The 19,999-nt window shown below is 54.2% G+C and overlaps 1 protein-coding gene across 1 annotated transcript; it reads left to right on the top strand.

Moving 5' to 3' along the window:
• Positions 1-213: 213 nt before the first annotated feature.
• On the top strand, positions 214-8,951 carry HAPLN4 (hyaluronan and proteoglycan link protein 4; the record flags this gene model as incomplete). The annotated part of the gene is made up of 7 exons (XM_080715448.1): positions 214-244; positions 2,156-2,251; positions 2,339-2,425; positions 3,594-3,914; positions 4,165-4,527; positions 7,924-8,241; positions 8,560-8,951. The coding sequence occupies 7 exons, from the start codon at positions 214-216 to the stop codon at positions 8,949-8,951; spliced, it is 1,608 nt and encodes a 535-aa protein (XP_080571574.1).
• Positions 8,952-19,999: the final 11,048 nt, after the last annotated feature.

The following is a 19,999-nucleotide window of genomic DNA, read 5'->3' as shown; positions in this document are numbered from 1 at the left end:
GGACAGGAGGCCACAGGTGAGCCAGGAGGCCTTGAGAAGAGCGCTCCGAAGCCCCAGGGACCCTCTGCTCCTCTCAGAATCTGCACCTCCGCCCTCCCGTGGGTCCTTGCAATAAAACCCTCTTGGTGCCTAAAATGTCACTGTGCGTGTGTTTTAGGGTGGGGATCTCCTCTTGGACCTCATAAGGGACCCACCCTCTCTGCCGTGGGGCCTATGAGGACCCCGAGGTGCCAGGACCACGAAGGTCTGCTTCTGGGGGTGCAGGGTTCCAGATGAAGGGAAACTGAGGCTAGAATAGATGAGAGTCCTGCCTAAAGCCACAGTCTGGAGAGAGAAGTCACTGCAGTGTCAGTAAATTACAGTATAAGCCTGTAATCCCAGTGCTTGGGAGGCTGAGACAGGAGGATTTCAGGTTCGAGGTCAGCCTCAGCAATTTAGCAAGACCCTGCTTCAAAATAAAATAGGGTAGCCGGGCGTGGTGGTGCACACTTGTAATCCCCGCGCTTGGGAGGCAGAGACAGGAGGATCGCGCAGGTTCAAAGCCAGCCGCGTGCGCTGGCTTAGGAGACCCTGTTTCCAAATAAAAATGTAAAAATAGGTCTGGGAGTGTAGCCCGGAGGTAGAGGGCTTCCAGGAACCCCAGTACCACCAAAATAAAATAAAAATAAAATAAAATAGGGTTGGGGGTGTAGGTTGGAGGTAGAATGACCCAGGTTCAAACCCCAGTGACACAGCCGGGCGTGGTGGCGCACGCTTGTAATCCCTGCACTTGGGAGGCTGAGACAGGAGGATTGCACAGGTTTGAAGCCAGCCTCGGCCACTTAGTGAGGCTCTCAGCAACTTAGTGAGACCCTGTTTCCAAATAAAACAGAAAATTGGTCTGGGAGTATAGCCCAGAGGTAGAAAGCCTCTGGGTTCCACCTCTAGTACCACAAAAATAAATAAATAAATAAATAAATAAATAAGCAAACAAACCTCAGTGACACAAAATAAATGAATTATAGTATAACATATTTATTTATTGTTTTATTTTGAGCTACTGGGGGTGGAACCCAGGGGCATTCTATCTCCGAGCTACACCCCCAGCCCTATTTCGTAGTCTTTATTTTTTTATTTTTATTTATTGTAGGTCTGGGGATGGAACCCAGGGGCATTCTACCTCTGAGCTACACCCCCGGCCCTATTTTTTATTCTTTTTATTTTTTATTTTTATTTTTTAATTAATATATATATATATATATATATATATATATATATATATTTTTTTTTTTTGGTGGTACTGGGGTTCCTGGAAGCCCTTCTACCTCCGGGCTACACTCCCAGACCTATTTTTATATTTTTATTTGGAAACAGGGTCTCTTACACCAGCGAGGCTGGCTTCGAACCTGCGTGATCCTCCTGTCTCTGCCTCCCAAGCGCGGGGATTACAAGCGTGCGCCACCACGCCCGGCTTTTCTTTTTATTTTGAAACTGGGTCTCACAGAGTTTTGCAAAGGGCCTCACTAAGTAGCTGAGGCTGTTTGCGAACCGCGATCCTCCTGTCTCAATCTCCCAAGTACTGGGATTACAAGCGTGCGCCGCCGCCCGGCTGTGGCCGTGTTATTAAGCATCCACTGTATACCTTGCTGAGTGCTAACTCAAATATTGCGTCTTCCAGGGAGAAACTGAGGCTGCAGGAGGTGAAGGTTCCAGTCCAAGGTCACACCTCCTGGGCACAGTCGCGCCCCAGCAGGTCAGACCATAGAACCCACAACTGCTTCTGCTGTGCTCATTTTAGGGGAAACTGAGGCTGGGAGGCAGCCTCAGTCGGGGAAAGGCTGGCCATGTTGTGGTTTTTGAAACTGGGCAAAGGGCCAGATTTGGCGATGGCAGGATCTCAGTGGGGACTAGGGACATGACCAGAACCCGGGGCTTCTTGACCTACTGTGTGTCCATAGTCATTGGATCTGCACCACAGAACCAACGCCCCACTTCCCAGGGGTGGAAGCTAGCTCAGAGGGGCCCACGGCCTCCTCCAAAACCCCACAGCCGGCGAAGGGCGGAGTCAGACTTGACCCTGGCAGGTGCTCCCCTAAGCCTGAGCGCGGTTCCTGAAGGCCCCACCCCTCCGGGGGGCTGCCGGAGCCCGGGTCCCCAGCTCCTGCCCCTTGCCCAGGATGGAAGACTCTGGACTCCACAGAGTCCCCATTCCATTTTCAAGACGGCAAAACAGAAAAGCCCAGAGAGGTGGTTCTGCTGGCCCTCCCCGCCAGTGCCTGGGCCACCTTCCAGCGGGGCGCGCCGCCGCCGCGGCCCCTTTAATGCCCCCCCAGCCCGCTCGCCTCCCCTCCCCTTGCAGGCAGACGCCGGGATTGCGCCGGCCGCAGGGACCTGCCCAGTCCTCCCCGGCGAGCGGGCGGCGCCGTCCCCGGGCCGCGGCAGGATGGTGAGTGCGGCGGGGTCCCGCTCGGATTCCGTCTCTACCTCTTCTCAGCCCCTCGGTCCTGGCTCCAGCATCTTTTCCTTTTTCGGGCACTTTCCGACTCTCTCTTCTCTTTGGGGCGAGCCCCCCTCTCCGGCTCCGGCTCCCCACCCGATCCCTCTCTCCTCTCCCGGTCCCTCTCCATCCCCCGCGTGTGTCCCTGCCGCCTCCCACCCGCTCCCGGTGCCGCTCGTCCGCTCCGCGCGCTCCTGGCCCGGCCGCTTTGCTGCAGTCTCCTGGCGCTCGGATAACCTTGCCGAGGCGGCGCCGACTCCGCCCATCCCCCTCCGGAGCCGGGAGGAGGCGGGGCTGGGGTGGCGGGTGCAGGTGGGGGGCCGGGGCAGGTCCCGGGGCTGGGGTGGCGGGTGCAGGTGGGGGGCCGGGGCAGGTCCCGGGGCTGGGGGCTGGCGGGTGCAGGTGGGGGGCCGGGGCAGGTCCCGGGGCTGGGGGGTGGCGGGTGCAGGTGAGGGGCCGGGGCAGGTCCCGGGGCTGGGGGGTGGCGGGTGCAGGTGAGGGGCCGGGGCAGGTCCCGGGGCTGGGGGCTGGCGGGTGCAGGTGGGGTGCCGGGGCAGGTCCCGGGGCTCGGGGGGGGGCGGGTGCAGGTGAGGGGCCGGGGCAGGTCCCGGGGCTGGGGGGTGGCGGGTGCAGGTGAGGGGCCGGGGCAGGTCCCGGGGCTCGCGGGGGGGGGGGGGCGGGTGCAGGTGGGGTGCCGGGGCAGGTCCCGGGGATGGGGGGGGGAGGGCGGGTGCAGATGGGGGGCCTGGACAGGTCCTGGGGCTCGGGGGTAGCGGGCACAGGTGGGGTGCGGGGCTCGGGGGTGGCGGGTGCAGGTTGGGGGCCTGGGCAGGTACCGGGGCTGGGGGGGGTTGCAGGTGAGGGGCCGGGGCAGGTCCCGGGACTCGGGGGCTGGCGGGTGCAGGTGGGGGGCCTGGGCAGGTCCCGGGGCTGGGGGGGGGCGGGTGCAGGTGAGGGGCCGGGGCAGGTCCCGGGGCTCGGGGGCTGGCGGGTGCAGGTGGGGGGCCTGGGCAGGTCCCGGGACTCGGGGGGGGGGGGAGGGCGGGTGCAGGTGAGGGGCCGGGGCAGGTCCCGGGACTGGGGGGGGATAGCGGGTGCAGGTGAGGGGCCTGGGCAGGTCCCGGGGTTCGGCGCATCCCCGAGCGCGCGAGGCGAGGGGCGCAGCGGCGGGGTCTGACGGCCTCCCCGGGAGCCCTCCGCGACCCCGGCTCGGCGGGGCGGGGTGTGGGCGAGGTCCTCGGCCCCCCCCCCGCCCCTCGGGGGAGGCTGGCGGGCCAGGCCCCCCGGGAGGCGGCGCGGGCTGAGCGCTGCTGTCCCCAGGTGTGCGCCCCGGCGGCCCTCGGGCCCCGCGCGCTCCGCGCCGCCGTCTGCGGGGTCCTGCTGCTCGCCGCCGCGGTGGGGGCGCAGCGCGGCCGGAAGAAGGTCGTGCACGTGCTGGGTGAGTCGGGCCGCGGGCGGGGGCCCTGTGCCGCCGGGGTTGTGGCCAAGAGCGATCGCGGGTGCAGGAGGGGCGGGGGGGAGCGGGACGCCCACGACCACGGCCCCCCAGCCCGCCCAGGCCCCCCAGCCCGCGCACGCCCCCTCCTCCGCGCATCCCCACGGGGGCCGCTCTTTCTCTATCCCGGTCGGAGGTCCTCGGTGTCTTCCCCCCCCCCCGCCCCTCCCTGACCCTTCCTGGTTGCCCACAGAGGGTGAGTCGGGCTCTGTGGTGGTGCAGACCGCGCCTGGGCAGGTGGTTAGCCACCGGGGCGGCACCATCGTCTTGCCCTGCCGCTACCACTATGAGGCAGCCGCCCACGGCCACGACGGCGTCCGCCTCAAGTGGACGAAGGTGGTGGATCCCCTGGCCTTCGCCGACGTCTTCGTAGCCCTGGGTCCCCAGCACCGGGCGTTCGGCAGCTACCGCGGGCGGGCCGAGCTGCAGAACGACGGACCCGGGGATGCCTCCCTGGTCCTGCGAAACGTCACCCTGCAGGACTACGGGCGCTACGAGTGCGAGGTCACCAATGAGCTGGAAGATGACGCCGGCATGGTCAAGCTGGACCTGGAAGGTGGCCGCCCGGGGGCAGCATGGGGCTCGCCTCTACGGAGGGGAAGGGGGGTCACAAGGCGCAGAGCCCAAATTAGGTCTGCTTGAAGAAACTTAGAGCGTTGGGGGGATTGAGCAGATGGTTCTGGTAGGGCTGATATTGCTCCTCAAATTTTGGCTGTGAGCGAAGACATCTCAGGAGTCTATTCTTGGAGAGGGGGTGACACTGAGCCCAGGCATGGTGGCAAACAGCTGTAATCATTCCAGACCAGCTTCTGCAGTGTAGCAAGATTCTGGGCAAACTATCAAGACCCTGTTTCAAAGTAAAAAATAAAAAGGGCTGGGGGGAAGTCAGGCGTGGTGGGCCATGCCTGTAATCCTGGTATTTGGGAGGCTGAGACGGGAGGATCACAGGTTTGAGGACAGCCTCAGGAGGTAGTGAGACTGAAACCAACCTTACTAGACCCTGTTTCCAAATAAGAAGTAAAAAAAAAATTGGGCTGGGGGATGTAGCTCAAAGGTAGAATGCCTCTGGGTCCAATCCCTAGTACCACCAAAAAAAAGGGGGGGCTGGGGGCCAGATGGTGCACACATCTATAATCCTACTTGCAAAGCTGAGACAGGAGGGTCACAGGTTCAAGGTGAGCCCCAGCAACGTAGTGAAGCACCAAGCAATTTAGAGAGATCCGGTTTCTAAATAAAAAAAAATTTTAAATGGGGCTAGGGGTGTAGCTCAGAGGTAGCCCCTGGGTTGAACACCAAGCACCATGAAAAGGGGAGCTGGTGATGTACCTGGGAGGTAGCATGTCCCTGGGTTCAATCCTCAATAACCACGAAAAAGAGGGGGCAATACTGGCCTCTAGTGGGGAGAGGCCAGGGATGCTGCTGTACAAGCCGGTCCCCTCAGAAAGAAGGATCCAGCCCAAAATGTCAACAGCGGAGACACTGAGAACCCGGGGTCAGGATGTACAGATCCCGTACTACGTCAGAAACCCAGCCCTGCCGGGCCCGGTGGCGCACGCATGTAATCCCTGCACTTGGGAGGCGGAGACAGGAGGATGGCGCAGGTTCGAAGCCAGCCGTGCTGGTTTAAGAGACCCTGTTTCCAAATAAAATATAAAACAGGTCTGGGAGTGTAGCCCGGAGGTAGAAGGGTTCCATCCCCAGTATCACCAAAAAGAAAAAAGAAAAAAGAAAAAAAGAAACCCATCCCTCATGCTTCTGCTTGAGTGGGCTTTCCTCAGGCGGATTTCCTTTTATGGAACCCGACACCTGGCTTCTACCCTCAGGGACTAGCAACTGATTCCTTAGGAGCCTCAGCTCCCAAGTTCCAGAGTTCCTCCCTCACTGGCCCAGGTTGAATCGGGCACCCATCTGGGAGCCAGTCGCTGCTGTAGGGATGGGTTGCTCTGATTACGCAGCTGAGGGGCAGAGTGTCTGTCTGAAGAATTCGCTTCCACCTGTTTGTGGATTCAAGGAGAGATCCAGGGGGTGTGCTTGCACCTGCTGAGCTTTCTAACAAGAACAAATCCCAACAGTAGCGGCAGCTCTTCTTTATTAGGCTTCTCTGTGTACCAGCCACTTAGCTGAAGAGTTCTCTGGAGTCTCATTTAATTCCACAACCCCCCCAGGGAGGCAGCTATACTATAGATGGGGCCACTGGCTCAGCATGTTGGATAGAGCCTCGCTCCTGAGAAAGGAGCCACCGAGCCAGGATTCAGGCTCCTGTCTGTGGGCTCCATCCAAGTCTTCTCCCCGGCCCCGGTCCACACCTGGGTCTGCACAGAGGAGTCCGCCGGTCCCAAGGGCTGCCCCTTAAACACAGAGCACTCCTGAGATGGGTTGATTTTGAGTCCAACTAGGGACAAGTTCAAAGTTAGAAGAACTGAAGGTGGTTAAGCATGGTGGCACATGCTTGTAATCCCAGGACTTGGGAGGCTGAGACTGGAAGATCAGGGTTCAAGGGCAGCCTCAGCAACTTAGTGGGACTCTGTTTTAAGAAATAAATTAGGGCTGGGCTTGTAGCTCAGAGGCAAAATGCCGCTGAGTTCAATTCCCAGTAACACACACACACAGACACACTCGAAGATGGACCACCTTCTAGGGGCTGGGGGCTCCCAATATGGGGACCCAGATGTGCTGGACACATTAATCCTCAGCTCTGTGGGCTTAGGACTGGACCAGTGCAAAGGCTCTGATGTCAGAGACAGGTAGGACTGAGTGGGGGTGGGGGTTGGGAGTTGAGTTTTATTTATTTACTTTTGTGGTACTGGGGATAGAACCCAGCAGCATTCTACCTCCAGGATGTGCCCTTAGCCCTCTTTTATTCTTTTTTTCTTTCTAAATAGAGTCCCATTAAGTTGATAAGAGCCTCACTAAGTTGCTGAGGCTGTCCTCAAACCTTTGAACCTCCTGTCTCAACCTCCCAAATGCTGGGATTACAAGCATGAGCCGCCACCACCATGCCCAGTGGGAGTTTGTGTTTTGTTTTGTTTTGTTTTGTTTTGGGGGGGGAGGTGTACCGAGGCTTGAACTCCGTATTCTACCTCTGAGCTACACCCCCAGCCCTATTTTTTATTCTTTATTTTGAAACAGGGTCTTAGTTGCAGAGGGCCTCAACTTAAGTAGCCGAAGCTGGCTGAGAACCTGCGATCCTCCTGTCTCAGCCTCCTGAGTACTGGGCTTACAAGTTTGTGCCACTGCAATCGGGCGAGAGTTGGATTTCAAAGGACGTGTAGAAGCCAGGCTTGAGGGTACCCACCTGTCATAGCGGTACCTGGGAAGCTGATACAGGAGGATTGTAGATTTGAGGACGGCTTCAGCCACTTAGCGAGACCATCAACAACCTAGTGAGAGCCTGTTTCCAAAAAAGGGGCGTGGGGGTGGGGATCAGAGGTAGAATTCCCCTTGGATCAATCCTCAGTACTAAACACAAAAAATAAATAAGAATAAAGGAGCCGGGGCGTGGTGGCGCACGCTTGTGATCCCCGCGCTTGGGAGGCTGAGACAGGAGGATCGCGCAGGTTCAAAGCCAGCCTCGGCTACTTAGTGAGGCTCTCAGCAACTTAAGTGAGACTCTGTTTCCAAATAAAATATAAAATGGGTCTGGGAGTATAGCCCGGAGGCAGAAAGCCTCTGGGTTCCACCCCCAGTACCACACACACACACACACACACACACACACACACACACACAGAATAAAGGACGCATAGGAGTTTGACAGGTGGAAAGCACTTGCGCAGAGGTCTCCAGTGGTGGAAAGGGGTGGACCGAATGTTAAGGAAGAGGCTGCTGCGGTGAATCCCAAGCTTGGGCTGTGATGGGGAGCGTCACGGGCAGGTCTGGGTCGTCGCAGGGCCCCCGACGGCGGGTGGGCGGGGCGCGCCGGCCCTGGCTGAGCCCGTGCGCCCCCTGCCAGGCGTGGTCTTCCCCTACCACCCGCGCGGAGGCCGCTACCAGCTGACCTTGGCGGAGGCGCAGCGCGCGTGCGCGGAGCAGGACGGCATCCTGGCGTCGGCGGAGCAGCTGCACGCGGCCTGGCGCGACGGCCTGGACTGGTGCAACGCGGGGTGGCTGCGCGACGGCTCGGTGCAGTACCCGGTGGGCCAGCCCCGCGAGCCGTGCGGCGGCCTGGGCGGGGCCGGGAGCGCCGGGGCGGCCGGCGTGCGCAACTACGGCTACCGGCACAACTCGGAGGAGCGCTACGACGCCTTCTGCTTCACGTCCAACCTGCCGGGTGCGTAGGCCCTGGGAGGAGGCTCGCCCCGGAGCCCCAGCCCCGCCCCGTCCTTGGCAGTGACCACCCGGGGACCCCTCTCCGCGTCTGCCAGGCAGTGCAAACCAGCCCCACCCCGTCCTTGGCAGTGACCACCCGGGGACCCCTCTCCGCGTGCAAACGCCGCCTGCACTAACCCCGGCTGGGGTCCCCAGCTGGGGGCCCAGGGTGCAGGGGAGGGGGGTGCCCCTGGACCCCGAGACTGCAGTGTGGAGCTGCAGTGGCGAGGGGTCCTAAGTGGAGGCACAGTCCTAACGAGTCCCTGCACCCACCCCGCAGGGCGCGTGTTCTTCCTGAAGCCGCTGCGGCCCCTGCCCTTCTCCGGAGCCGCGCGCGCCTGCGCGGCCCGGGGCGCGGCGGTGGCCAAGGTGGGCCAGCTGTTCGCCGCGTGGAAGCTGCAGCTGCTGGACCGCTGCACGGCGGGCTGGCTGGCCGACGGCAGCGCGCGCTACCCCATCGTGAACCCGCGCGCGCGCTGCGGAGGCCCCCGGCCCGGCGTGCGCAGCCTCGGCTTCCCCGACGCCTCCCGGCGCCTGTTCGGCGTCTACTGCTACCGCGCACCCGGAGCTCCCGACCCCGCCCCGGGCGGCTGGGGCTGGGGCTGGGCGGGGGGCGGCGGCTGGGCCGGAGGCGCGCGCGACCCCGCCGCCTGGACCCCACTGCGTGTCTAGGAGCCGGCGGGCCGCTGGAGGCGCTCGGCAGGTACTCTGACACCTCTGACGTCCCTGGAGCGGACCACGTTCCCTCCTCCAGATCCCCTGGACGCTGGACTTAGCCCTGGCGGTGCCCTGTAGGCTGATCAGGCCCCTGGCGGCCCTTGGACACTGACCACGCCCTCTGCGGTCCCCTCGAGACAGGACACATTCCCGGTGGTCCCTTAGAAACTAATCACGCGCCTGGGGGCCCTCGAGACTGGCCGGTCTTCTGGAGATTGGCCAAGCCCACCTCTTCTGGACAGTGGACCTCCCCTCTTTCCAACTCTCTCCAGGAGAAAAGCCACGTTCCCTGAGGACCCCCGGGGGGCAAACAGACCCCCGCGGTTTCCTGAAGACTGGCCAACCTCTTTGGCCTCTTGGAAACAGACACTCCCCCCGCCCTTTTTTGCCTGGAGGCTGGACCCCAGGGATTATCTGGAGACTAGCCACACACCCTCTGCATTTTCCTGGAGACTGAAAAGTGGCCCTTTGAGGTCACCTGCACAATGCATTCCCCTGCAGATAAAACGAAACCTCAGGGTTCCCCAGATGGTCACACCCTCTCCGGCACCTACAGACTGCGGCTCAGGCACTTCCCCCCCACTGTGACCAATACTGGGTACTCCCATTCTCTCCTCGCTCCCTGAGAGCCCCCTAAGGTTTCCAGGGTAACAGGCCATGTCCTCCGGTCACTGGAGGACAGTCCTACCCCTCCAGTTTCATGGGAGAACATCCCCATTTGTCACCACTAAGAGGATCACAAGCCCCGGCTGGCTTCCTGGAGTGCCCCACCCATCAGGTATTTTTCTATCTGGAGAGCTGACTCACCCCCAGCCCCAAAGGTCCCATACTGGGCTGTCACCAAAGATCCTTCCCTGGGTCTTGTCACTTATTATGGAGACCAGCTGCCCATCTTCCCTCTGTCACCAAGGCAACCAGTCCACATACCTAAAGTCACACACCCCTTCCTTCCCCAGTGGACCCCTGCAAAGATGGTGCCTCCCTCCTCCAGCTGTAACCATGGAGACCACAGGTTTCCCATCTCACTGGCCCCTGAGGCCTACAACTCTACTTCTGGTGTCCCCACCCTGACAGACCACCATGGAGGCTGCCCTCCCCAACTGTCCCCAGGGTGACCCAACATTCAGTCTTCCAATTCTCCAGTTCGCACCATGGAAACTGGCGGTCCCTTCCCCAGGAGCACCCCGCTCCTTGTGTTCCCTCAAGCCCCCATTCCTGGGCAGCCTGGAGCTCCCAAGGCTGTTGCCATGGAGATCAAGCTCTGGTGTCAGAGGTACCAGAACACCTGTCTCCCGAGGCTTTACCGAGGCTTTACCGCAGGGTCCTGCCCCACCAGGCTATCGCCATAGAGACTCTCCCCTTGACAACCGAACTCCGGGTTCTCAGGAACTTTTCATCCTGGGCATACGCCTCCAGTACCTCTCCCCAGGGCTGCTCACAGCATCCTATCAGGGGCGGATGACCACCTCTTAGGCCGGGCTGGACTTCTGGAGCTGCTCGCCACCTCTGTTTGCACGCTACCTATACGCCAGACCCCAGCTGTGCACGAGACACCCTTGCAACACCGGGCATTTTTATCTCAGCCCTACAGAGGAGGAAACCGGGCTGTAGTGTGCACTGAATCCACCTCTGCTCTCTCACCCGGGTCCACACTCCTTCCTAGACCCCTGGCCCCATTCCTCCTCAGAGGTCCAGGAGGATAGAATGTTTTTTCAATGTCAAAGGGGTGGTTCTTGCTAGGAAGTCAGGACCCGGCCAGGCTCCAGCTGGCTCCTAGAGACCTTCCACCAGGGACAAGGCCACCCCGGCTCTGAGGTCCTGCCTGGAATACCCAGGGCCCCCAGGGCCACTCCTCACTGTGGATTTGGTCTCCAGGAAACCCACCTCTGCCGTTTGGAACCAGGGGGACTTGGGCTCAAATCCCACCTCTTATTCTTGTTCACTGTGTGACCAAGTGACAGAAAGCCCTCGAAGCCTGTTTCCTCGTGTGTACCAGGGTCATTACGAGCTCCCTCGAGGCAAAGCACTATAGCAGGGGTCCAATAAACGTTTCTTTTGATGAATGAGAAAATGAGAGGCCAGTGGGTGATTCCTTCCTGAATCCACTTTAATGGACAGACTCTCTGCTTGAGGTGACTGGTTTCCATTGGGTTGGGGGGCTTCCCCCTCATTCCTCAGCCTTCGCCCGCCACACTGTAAATCTTTCTCTCCCTTCCCTCCTCTGTCCCCTCCTTGAGCTACCCCCAGAGGTCTACGGCTTCTTTTATTTTTATTATTTATTTATTTATTTATTTATTTATTTATTTTTTGGTGGTACTGGGGTTCCTGGAAGCCCTTCTACTTCCGGGCTACACTCCCAGACCTATTTTTTATACTTTTTAATTTGGAAACAGGGTCTCATAAGCCAGCGCGCACGGCTGGCTTCAAACCTGCGCGATCCTCCTGTCTCTGCCTCCCAAGCGCGGGGATTACAAGCGTGCGCCACCACGCCCGGCTTATTTTTATTTTTTTTTAATGGTACCGGGATTGGACCCAGGGGCATTCAACCACTGAGCTATATGTGCAGCCATTTATTTATTTATTTATTTATTTATTTATTTATTTATTGGTGGTACTTGGGGTGGAACCCAGAGGCTTTCTACCTCCGGGCTATGCTCCCAGACCTTTTTTATATTTTATTTGGAAACAGGGTCTCACTAAGTAGCTGAGGCTGGCTTCGAACCTGTGTGATCCTCCTGTCTCAGCCTCCCAAGCGCGGGGATTACAAGCGTGCGCCACCACGCCCGGCTCTATTTTTTATTTTGAATTACTTAATTAATTTGAAATATTGGGGATGGAGTCCAGGGGCATTCGACCTCTGAGCCACACCCCCAGCCCTACATTTTATTCTTTATTTTGAAACAGGGTCTAACTGAGTCGCAAAGGGCCTCACTAAGTAGCTGAGCCTGTCATTGAACCACAGTTCTCTTGTCTTAGCCTCCCAAATGCTGGGATTACCAGCATGCGTCACCATGCCCAGATTGTTATTTTTTATTTTGAAACAACATCTCACTAAGCTGCTGAGGTCCTCCCTAAACTACAGAGGCTGGCCTGGAACCTGCCCTCCTCTTGTCTCAGCCTCCCAAGTACTGAGATTACAGGTGTGTAATAACTGTTCCTTAGCTCTTCCTTGACTAGTTCATATTCAGGGCTTTCCAGGCGTGGTGGCGCACCCCAATAATCCCAGTACTTGGGAGGCTGAGAAGAGAGGATTGCAGGTTCAAAGACAGCCTTAGCAAGCAGTGAGATTCTCATCAACCTAGCAAGACCCTGTTTCAAAAATAAAAGTAAGCCGGGCACACTTGCAATCCCAGCATTTGGGAGGCTGAGACAGGAGGATCGCGGTTGTCGGACAGCCTCAGCTACTTAGTGAGGCCCTTTGCCACTCAGTGAGGCTCTGTTTCAGAATAAAGAATAAAGCTGTGAGTTGGTGGCGCACGCTTGTAATCCCAGTTCTTGGGAGACTGAGATACGAGGATCGTGTAGGTTCGAAACCAGCCTCAGCTACTTAGTGAGGTTCTCAGCACACTAGTGAGACCCTGTTTCCAAATAAAATATAAAATAGGTCTGGGAGACAGGAGGATGGCAGTTCGCGGACAGCCTTAGCTACTACTTAATGAGGCCCTTTGCAATCCAGTGAGACCTTGTTTCAAATTAAAGAATGAAAAAAAATGGGGTTTAGCTCAGAGGTAGAATACCCTGGGTTCCATCCCCAGTACTGCAAAAAAAAAAAAAAAAAAAAAAAAAAGTCTAGAAGGGCCAGGCATGGTGTAATCTCAGAATTTGGGAGGCTGAGACAGAAGAATTGCATTCGCGGACACTACTTAGTGACTGTCCTTTGCAACTCAATGAAACCCTGTTTCAAAAATAAAGAATAAAAAATATGGCTGGGGGTGTAACTCGGAGGTAGAATGTCCCTGGGTTCCATCCCTGGTACCACAAATAAGTAAGTAAGTAAATAAGTGAATAAATAAATGCCAGGCATGGTGGCGCACGCTTGTAATCCCCATGCTTGGGAGGCGGAGACAGGAGGATGGCACAGGTTCGAAGCCAGTCTCTCTGGCTTAAGAGACCCTGTTTCCAAACAAAAATATAAAAATAGGTCTGGGAGTGTAGCCTGGAGGTAGAAGGGCTTCCAGGAACCCCAGTACCATAATAAATAAATAAATAAATAAATAAATAAATAAATAAATAAATAAAATCGGGTGGGGGTGTAGCTTAGAAGTAGAACATCCCTGGGTTCAATATCACTACCACCACACAACAAAAAAAATTTGTTTTTTGTTTTTTTGTTGCGGGTCTGGGGATGGAACCCAGGGGCATTCGACCTCTGAGCTACACCCCCTGCCCTATTTTTTATTGTTTATTTTGAAACAGGGTCTCACTAAATTGCGGAGGGCCTCACTAAGTAGCTGAGGCTGTCTGCAAACTGCGATCCTCTGGTCTCAGCCTCCCGAATGCTGGGATTACAAGCGTGCGCCACCACGCCCAGCTAAAAAAAAACAGTGTTTTTTTTTTTTTTTTTTTTTTTTGGTGGTACTGGGGAGATGGAGCCCAAGGGCCTTCTACCTCCAGGCTACACTCCCAGACCTATATTATATTTTATTTGGAAACAGGGTCTCTTAAACCAGCTGAGGCTGGCTTTGAACCTGCGCCATCCTCCTGTCTCAGCCTCCCAAGCGTGGGGATTACAAGTGTGCGCCACCATGCCCAGCTCAAAAAAAAAAAAAAAAGTTTTAATGAGAAAAATTCCGAGATAATTAGCATCCTTGTATATTGTATAACCACCACTTCTGTCTAGTTCTGAGATGTTTTCACAGAAAACTCCATACCCATTAAGCAGTCTCTCCCCACCGCTCAGCCGTTGGGAACTGCTAATCTACTTTCTGTCTCTGTGGCCTTGCCCATTCCTGGGATTTCCTATTAATAGAATGGTACCACATATGGTCCTTTGTGTCTGGCTTCTTTCGTTTCGCAGTACATTTTCAAGGTTCATCCACACTGTAGCATGGATCAGTCCTTCATTTCTCCTGATGAGTACTAGTCCCTGGTGTGTGCTCTGGCTTGGGTAAGGTTGGCGGGAGGAAGGTAGGTCTTTGGGGGTGTGGCCTCAAAGGGAGGATTGAGACCAGCTTCTTCCTGTCGCTTCACTCTCTGGCCTCCACGAGGTGAGCTGTCTCCTCCACCCCATGCTCTCATCCTGGTGTGCTGTGCTGCCCCAGGTTTAAAGACACAGGAAGGCCAGGCAGCCCTGGACTGAACCTTCTGAAACGGAGCCAAGTAAACCTTTTCTCTTACATTGATGACTTTCTCAGGTATGTAGACACAGTATCAGCAATTCAAGTGCACACATGTGAATGTGTGTGTGTTACTAGATTGAACCCAGGGGCATTCTACCTCCAAGCTACACCCCCAGACCTATTTTATTTTATTTTTTATTATTTATTTAGTTATTTATTTTTGGTGGTACTGGGGTTCCTCGAAGCCCTTCTACCTCCGGGCTACACTCCCAGACATATTATATATATATATATAATTTTTTTTTTTTGGTGGTACTGGGGTTCCTGGAAGCCCTTCTACCTCCGGGCTACACTCCCAGACCTGTTTTTACATTTTTATTTGGAAACAGGGTCTCCTAAGCCAGCTCATGCGGCTGGCTTTGAATCTGCGCGATCCTCCTGTCTCCGCCTCCCAAGCGCGGGGATGACGAGTGTGCACCACCACGCCCGGCGACATATTTTATATTTTGAAACAGGGTCTCTTAAGCCAGAGAGGCTGGCTCTGAACCTGCACAATCCTCCTGTCTCCACCTCCCAAGTGGGGATTACAAGCGTGCGCCACCACGCCTGGCTATTTTTATTTTTATTTTTGTGGGTCTGGGGATGGAACCCAGGGGCATTTGACCTCTGAGCCACACCCCCTGCCCTATTTTTTTTTTTTTTTATTCTTTATTTTGAAACCGGGTCTCACTGAGTTGTAGAGGGCCTCACTAAGTAGCTGAGGCTGTTCTTGAACCTCGATCCTCCGGTCTCAGCCTCCCAAATGCTGGGATTACAAGCATGTGCCACCACGCCCAGCTTATTTGTTTATTTTGAAATAAGGTCTGGTTAGGTTGATGAGAGTCTTACTATTTGCTGAGTCTGTCCTCAAACCTGCAAACCTCCTGCCTCAGCCTCCCAAGTACTGGGATTATAGGTGTGTGCCACCAAGCCTGGGTATTTATACCACATATCATGTATTAATGAGTCAGGCATGGTGGTGCACACTTGCAACCCCAGTATTTGGGAGGCTGAGACAGGAGGATCGCGGTTCATAGCCAGCCTCAGCTACTTAGTGAGGCCCTCTGCAACTCAGTGAGAACCTGTTTCAAAATAAACAATAAAAAATAGGACTGGGGGGTATCTTGGAGGTAGAATGCCCCTGGGTTCCATCCTCAGTACCACAAAAAAAGAGAAAGTACTCTTCTTTTAATATACATATTTTATACATACATATTTTAATTTTTTTTTTTTTTTTGCTGGTTGTGGTGGTGCACACTTGTAATCCCAGTACTTGAGACAGGAGGATCGCAGGTTCAAAGACACTCAACAAGTAGTGAGACTCTTATCGACCTAGTAAAATCCCGTTTCAAAAAAAAAAAAAATAGGGCTGGGGGTGTAGCTAGGAGGTAGAAGGCCCTGGGTTCTCTTCCCAGGATCAAATTTTTTTTTTTTTTTTTTTTTTTTTTTTTTTTTTTTTTTTTTGGCAGTACTTGGGATGAACCCAGCGGCCTTCTACCTCCGAGTTACACCCCCAGCCCTATTTTTAATTCTTTATTTGGAAACAGGGTCACATGAACCGCGATCTTCCCATCTCAGCCTCCCAAATGCTGGGAATACAAGCGTCGCCATCACGCCCGGTGCACCACCCCCAGCCCTATTTTTTTTTAATTTTTTGAACAGGATCTGATTAAGTTTCAGAAAGCCTGACTACGTTGCTGAGGCCTCCAACCTACAATCCTCCTGAGCACTGGGAGTATAGTAGTGTACCATTTCTGGATCCTCTTTTTTTTCTTTTTTGGTACTGGGGATTTAACTTAGGGGTGTTCTACCTCTGAGCTCCGCCCCCCCCAAATCCGCCCTCGATCTCACTAGGTTGCTGACAGTCTTCCTACATTGCTAAAGCTGGTCTCAAACCTGCAGTTGCCCTGTTTCAGCCTCTTTTTTTTTTTTTTTTTTTTTTTTTTTTTTTTTTTTTTGGTGGTACTGGGGTTCCTGGAAGCCCTTCTACCTCCGGGCTACGCTCCCAGACCTATTTTATATTTTTGAAACAGGGTCTCTTATGCCAGCGAGGCTGGCTTCGAACCTGCGCCATCCTCCTGTCTCCGCCTCCCAAGCGCGGGGATGACAAGCGTGCGCCACCACGCCCGGCTTCCTTTTTTTTATTTTTATTTTTTGGTGGTACTGGGGGTGGAACCCAGGGGCTTTCTACCTCCGGGCTATACTCTCAAACCTTTTTTATACTTTATTTGGAAACAGGGTCTCACTAAGTTGCTGAGAGCCTCACTAAGTAGCCGAGGCTGGCTTCTAACCCGTGCGATCCTCCTGTCTCCGCCTCCCAAGCGCGGGGATTACAAGCGTGCGCCACCACGCCCAGCTCCTTTTTCTTTTTATGGTACTAGAGATTGAATCCAGGAATATTCCACCTCCAAACTACACCTACAGCCTTTTTTTAAATTTTGAAACAGGCTCTTAAATTGCTGGTGCCTTGCTAAATTGGGGAGGCTGAGCCAGGCATGGTGGCTCATGCTTAAAATCCCAGGATTTAGGAGTCTGAGAAAGGGGGATCGCAGATTCACAGCCAGCCTTAGCAACTCAGTGAGGCCCTCCAAAACTTAGTGAGACCCTGTTTCAAAGTGAAAAATTCGCCGGGCGTGGCGGCGCACGCTTGTCATCCCCGCGCTTGGGAGGCAGAGACAGGAGGATCGCGCAGGTTCGAAGCCAGCCGCGTGCGCTGGCTTAGGAGACCCTGTTTCCAAATAAAAAAGTATAAAAAATAGGTCTGGGAGTGTAGCCCGGAGGTAGAAGGGCTTCCAGGAACCCCAGTACCACCAAAAAAAAAAAAAAAACAAAGTGAAAAATTCAAAATAGGAGTGGGGGTATAGCTTGGAGGTAGAGTGCCCCTGAGTTCAATCCCCAGCACCAAAAAATAGATAAATAAATATTTATATAGAAATAAATTTATACGAGCTGGGCATGGTGGCCTGTGCTAGGGAGACGGAGACAGGAGGATTGCGCAGGTTCAAAGCCAGACTCGCTGGCTTAGGAGACCCTGTTTCCAAATAAAAAAATATGAAAAATAGGTCTGGGAGTGTAGCCTGGAGGTAGAAGGGCTTCCAGGAACCCCAGTACCACACACAAAAATAAAATAAAAAGCCAAATAAAAATATAAAAAAATAGGTCTTAGAGTATATCCCGGGCGTGGTGGCGCACGCTTGTCATCCCCGCGCTTGGGAGGCGGAGACAGGAGGGTCGCGCAGGTTTGAAGCCAGCTGCGCTGGCTTAAGAGACCCTGTTTCCAAAAAAAAAAAAATATGAAAAATAGGTCTGGGAGTGTAGCCTGGAGGTAGAAGGTTTCCGGGAACCCCAGTACCACACACAAAAATAAAACAAAATAAAAAACCAAATAGAAATATTAAAAAAAATAGGTCTGGGAGTGTCGCCCAGAGGTAGAAGGGTTTCCAGGAACCCCAGTACCACCAAAATAAATAAATAAACAAGTAAATAAATAAATTTCTATAAATATCTAATAAATGATCAATAAAACCCACCTCCTCCTACTTATTTATGGTGCCGATGAGCCCAGAGACATTAATATGGCTCATAATATCTGTTCAGCTAAGACCTGCCGCGGGAAGGAAGGAATCAAGGCACCCGGGGGTGAGCCGCAGGTGAACTGTTAAAAAACGTTTATTAAAATGTCCAAGAAGTACATTAACGTCCACAGTGTCAGATACCACAGACCCACGTTGCACTGCAGCTCACAGCAAAACCAACAGAACCCAAAGGCCAGTCACACACACACTTTCACACGCACGCGTGCCATGCTGGCACACGGGCACGGCCCCAGGAGAAGGCCCAGGGCGAGCAAGGGCTGATGGGCGGAGGGAGGGCGCGCCGACCAGGCCACCTAGACAAGGAAGGCTCTCACACGGCACCCGGGGCCGAGACGGTGGTTACTCCTGGTAGATTCTTTCTGTTTTTGGTGCTGGAGGTTGAACCCAAGTGCATTCTACCTCTGAGCTACCCTGCCAGCCCTTCCTATTTTATATTTTGAAACAGGGTCTTGCTAAATTGCTGCGGGTCTCACTAAGTAGCTGAGGCTGGCCTCGAACCTGCGATCCTCCAGTCTCAGCCTCCCCAATACTGGGATTACAGACATGCGCCTCCACACCTGGCTTTTTTACTATCTTCTTTTTAACCAAGGAATGTTACCGACATCAGAGCACAAACCTATGTCCCTGGGTTTTCCTGACAATTACCATAAAGGGAAGAAACAGTGGTTAAATGTTGCTGAGAAGGCCGAAGACCATGGTCAAGGGCCATTTCCTAATCTGTCTGCAAGTGCGCATCCGCGTGTGCGCGTGTGTGTGCGTGCATGCGTGCGTGAGAGTTATGTTTTCAATCTCTTTCCCCAAAGTACAAAGCATCTTTGGAGTCAGACAGAAGTCGACCAGGTCATTTCTTTACTCTGGGCCATGACTTCAGTTCTGTGCTTTTCTTTTATAAATCTGAGCCTCAAGTTTCATCGTGTATAAAACTGGAAAATAATGATTTCTAAATCTCTGGGCTGTTGGGAATAGTGTGTAAGTCCTTAACATGGTTCCCATTCCACAGCTGTCGACTATGATTATTACTTCTCACGAGGGATCCAGGCTCAGGTTGATAAGAGCCTCACTTCTTGCTGAGACTGTCCTCGAACCTGCGATCCTCCTGTCTCAGCCTCCCTAGTACTGTGTTACAGGCATGCACCATCATGCCTAGCTTGTTTTTTTTTTAATAAAAAGATTGATGTATGTGTACATTCTCACTACTTACTGAGGCTGTCCTTGAACCTGTGAACCTACTGTTTTTAGTTAGCATCCTGATTACTGGGATTACATGGTGTGTTACCATATCTAGCCAGCCTGCCTGCCTGCCTGCCTGCCTGCCTTTCTTCCTTCCTTCCTTCCTTCCTTCCTTTCTTTCTTCTTTCTTCCTCTTTCTCATTTCTTTCTCGTGGTATTAGGGATTGAACCCAGGGACACTCTATCTCTGAGCTACACTGCCAGTGTGTGTATATATATATATATATATATATATATATATATATATATATACATATATATATATTTTAAACAGGGCCTACGTTGTCAAGGCTGGCTGCAAACCTGAGATCCTCCTGTGTCAGTCTCCCAAGTATTGGGATTACAGGTGTCCACTCCCACACTCACTCTCTTTTTCTTTTTCTTTTTCATTTTGAGGATTAATCCCAGAGGCGCTCTATCACTGAGCTATACCTCCAGCCTTTTTCGAGACAGGGTCTCACAAAGTTGCCCAGGCTAGCCTCTAACCTGTAATCCTGCTTCGGCCTCCCGAGTAGCTGGGATAACAGGTGTGTGCCGCCGCACCTGGCTCAGCCAACACGTTTTTCTCTCTCTCCTGAGCCCTGGTCATACATTGGCTTATTCTTTCTTTCATTCTCCACTATGGCTTCAAACACTATCGCACAGATTCTACCTAGACCGGAGGAGTCAAGAGTAGACCACAGACGTGGAAGAAAAGTTGGGAATCTTCCCTGCCGGAGATGAGGGAGCTGGGTCCTGGCTGTCATCATTAGTCCTCGGAAGGGATCCAGGTTCAGGATACATTTCTCTTTTGGCTTTGACACGTTATAATGGTGAGCGAGGGAGGCAAGGAGAGCTTTCTTTCACTAAAACAATTTTA

Source organism: Muscardinus avellanarius (assembly GCF_963383645.1).
Source record: "Muscardinus avellanarius genome assembly, chromosome: 18".
NCBI classification, from domain to species: Eukaryota; Metazoa; Chordata; class Mammalia; order Rodentia; family Gliridae; genus Muscardinus; species Muscardinus avellanarius.
Note: the sequence above shows the minus strand (reverse complement) of the source record. Positions and strands in the feature narration are given on the sequence as shown.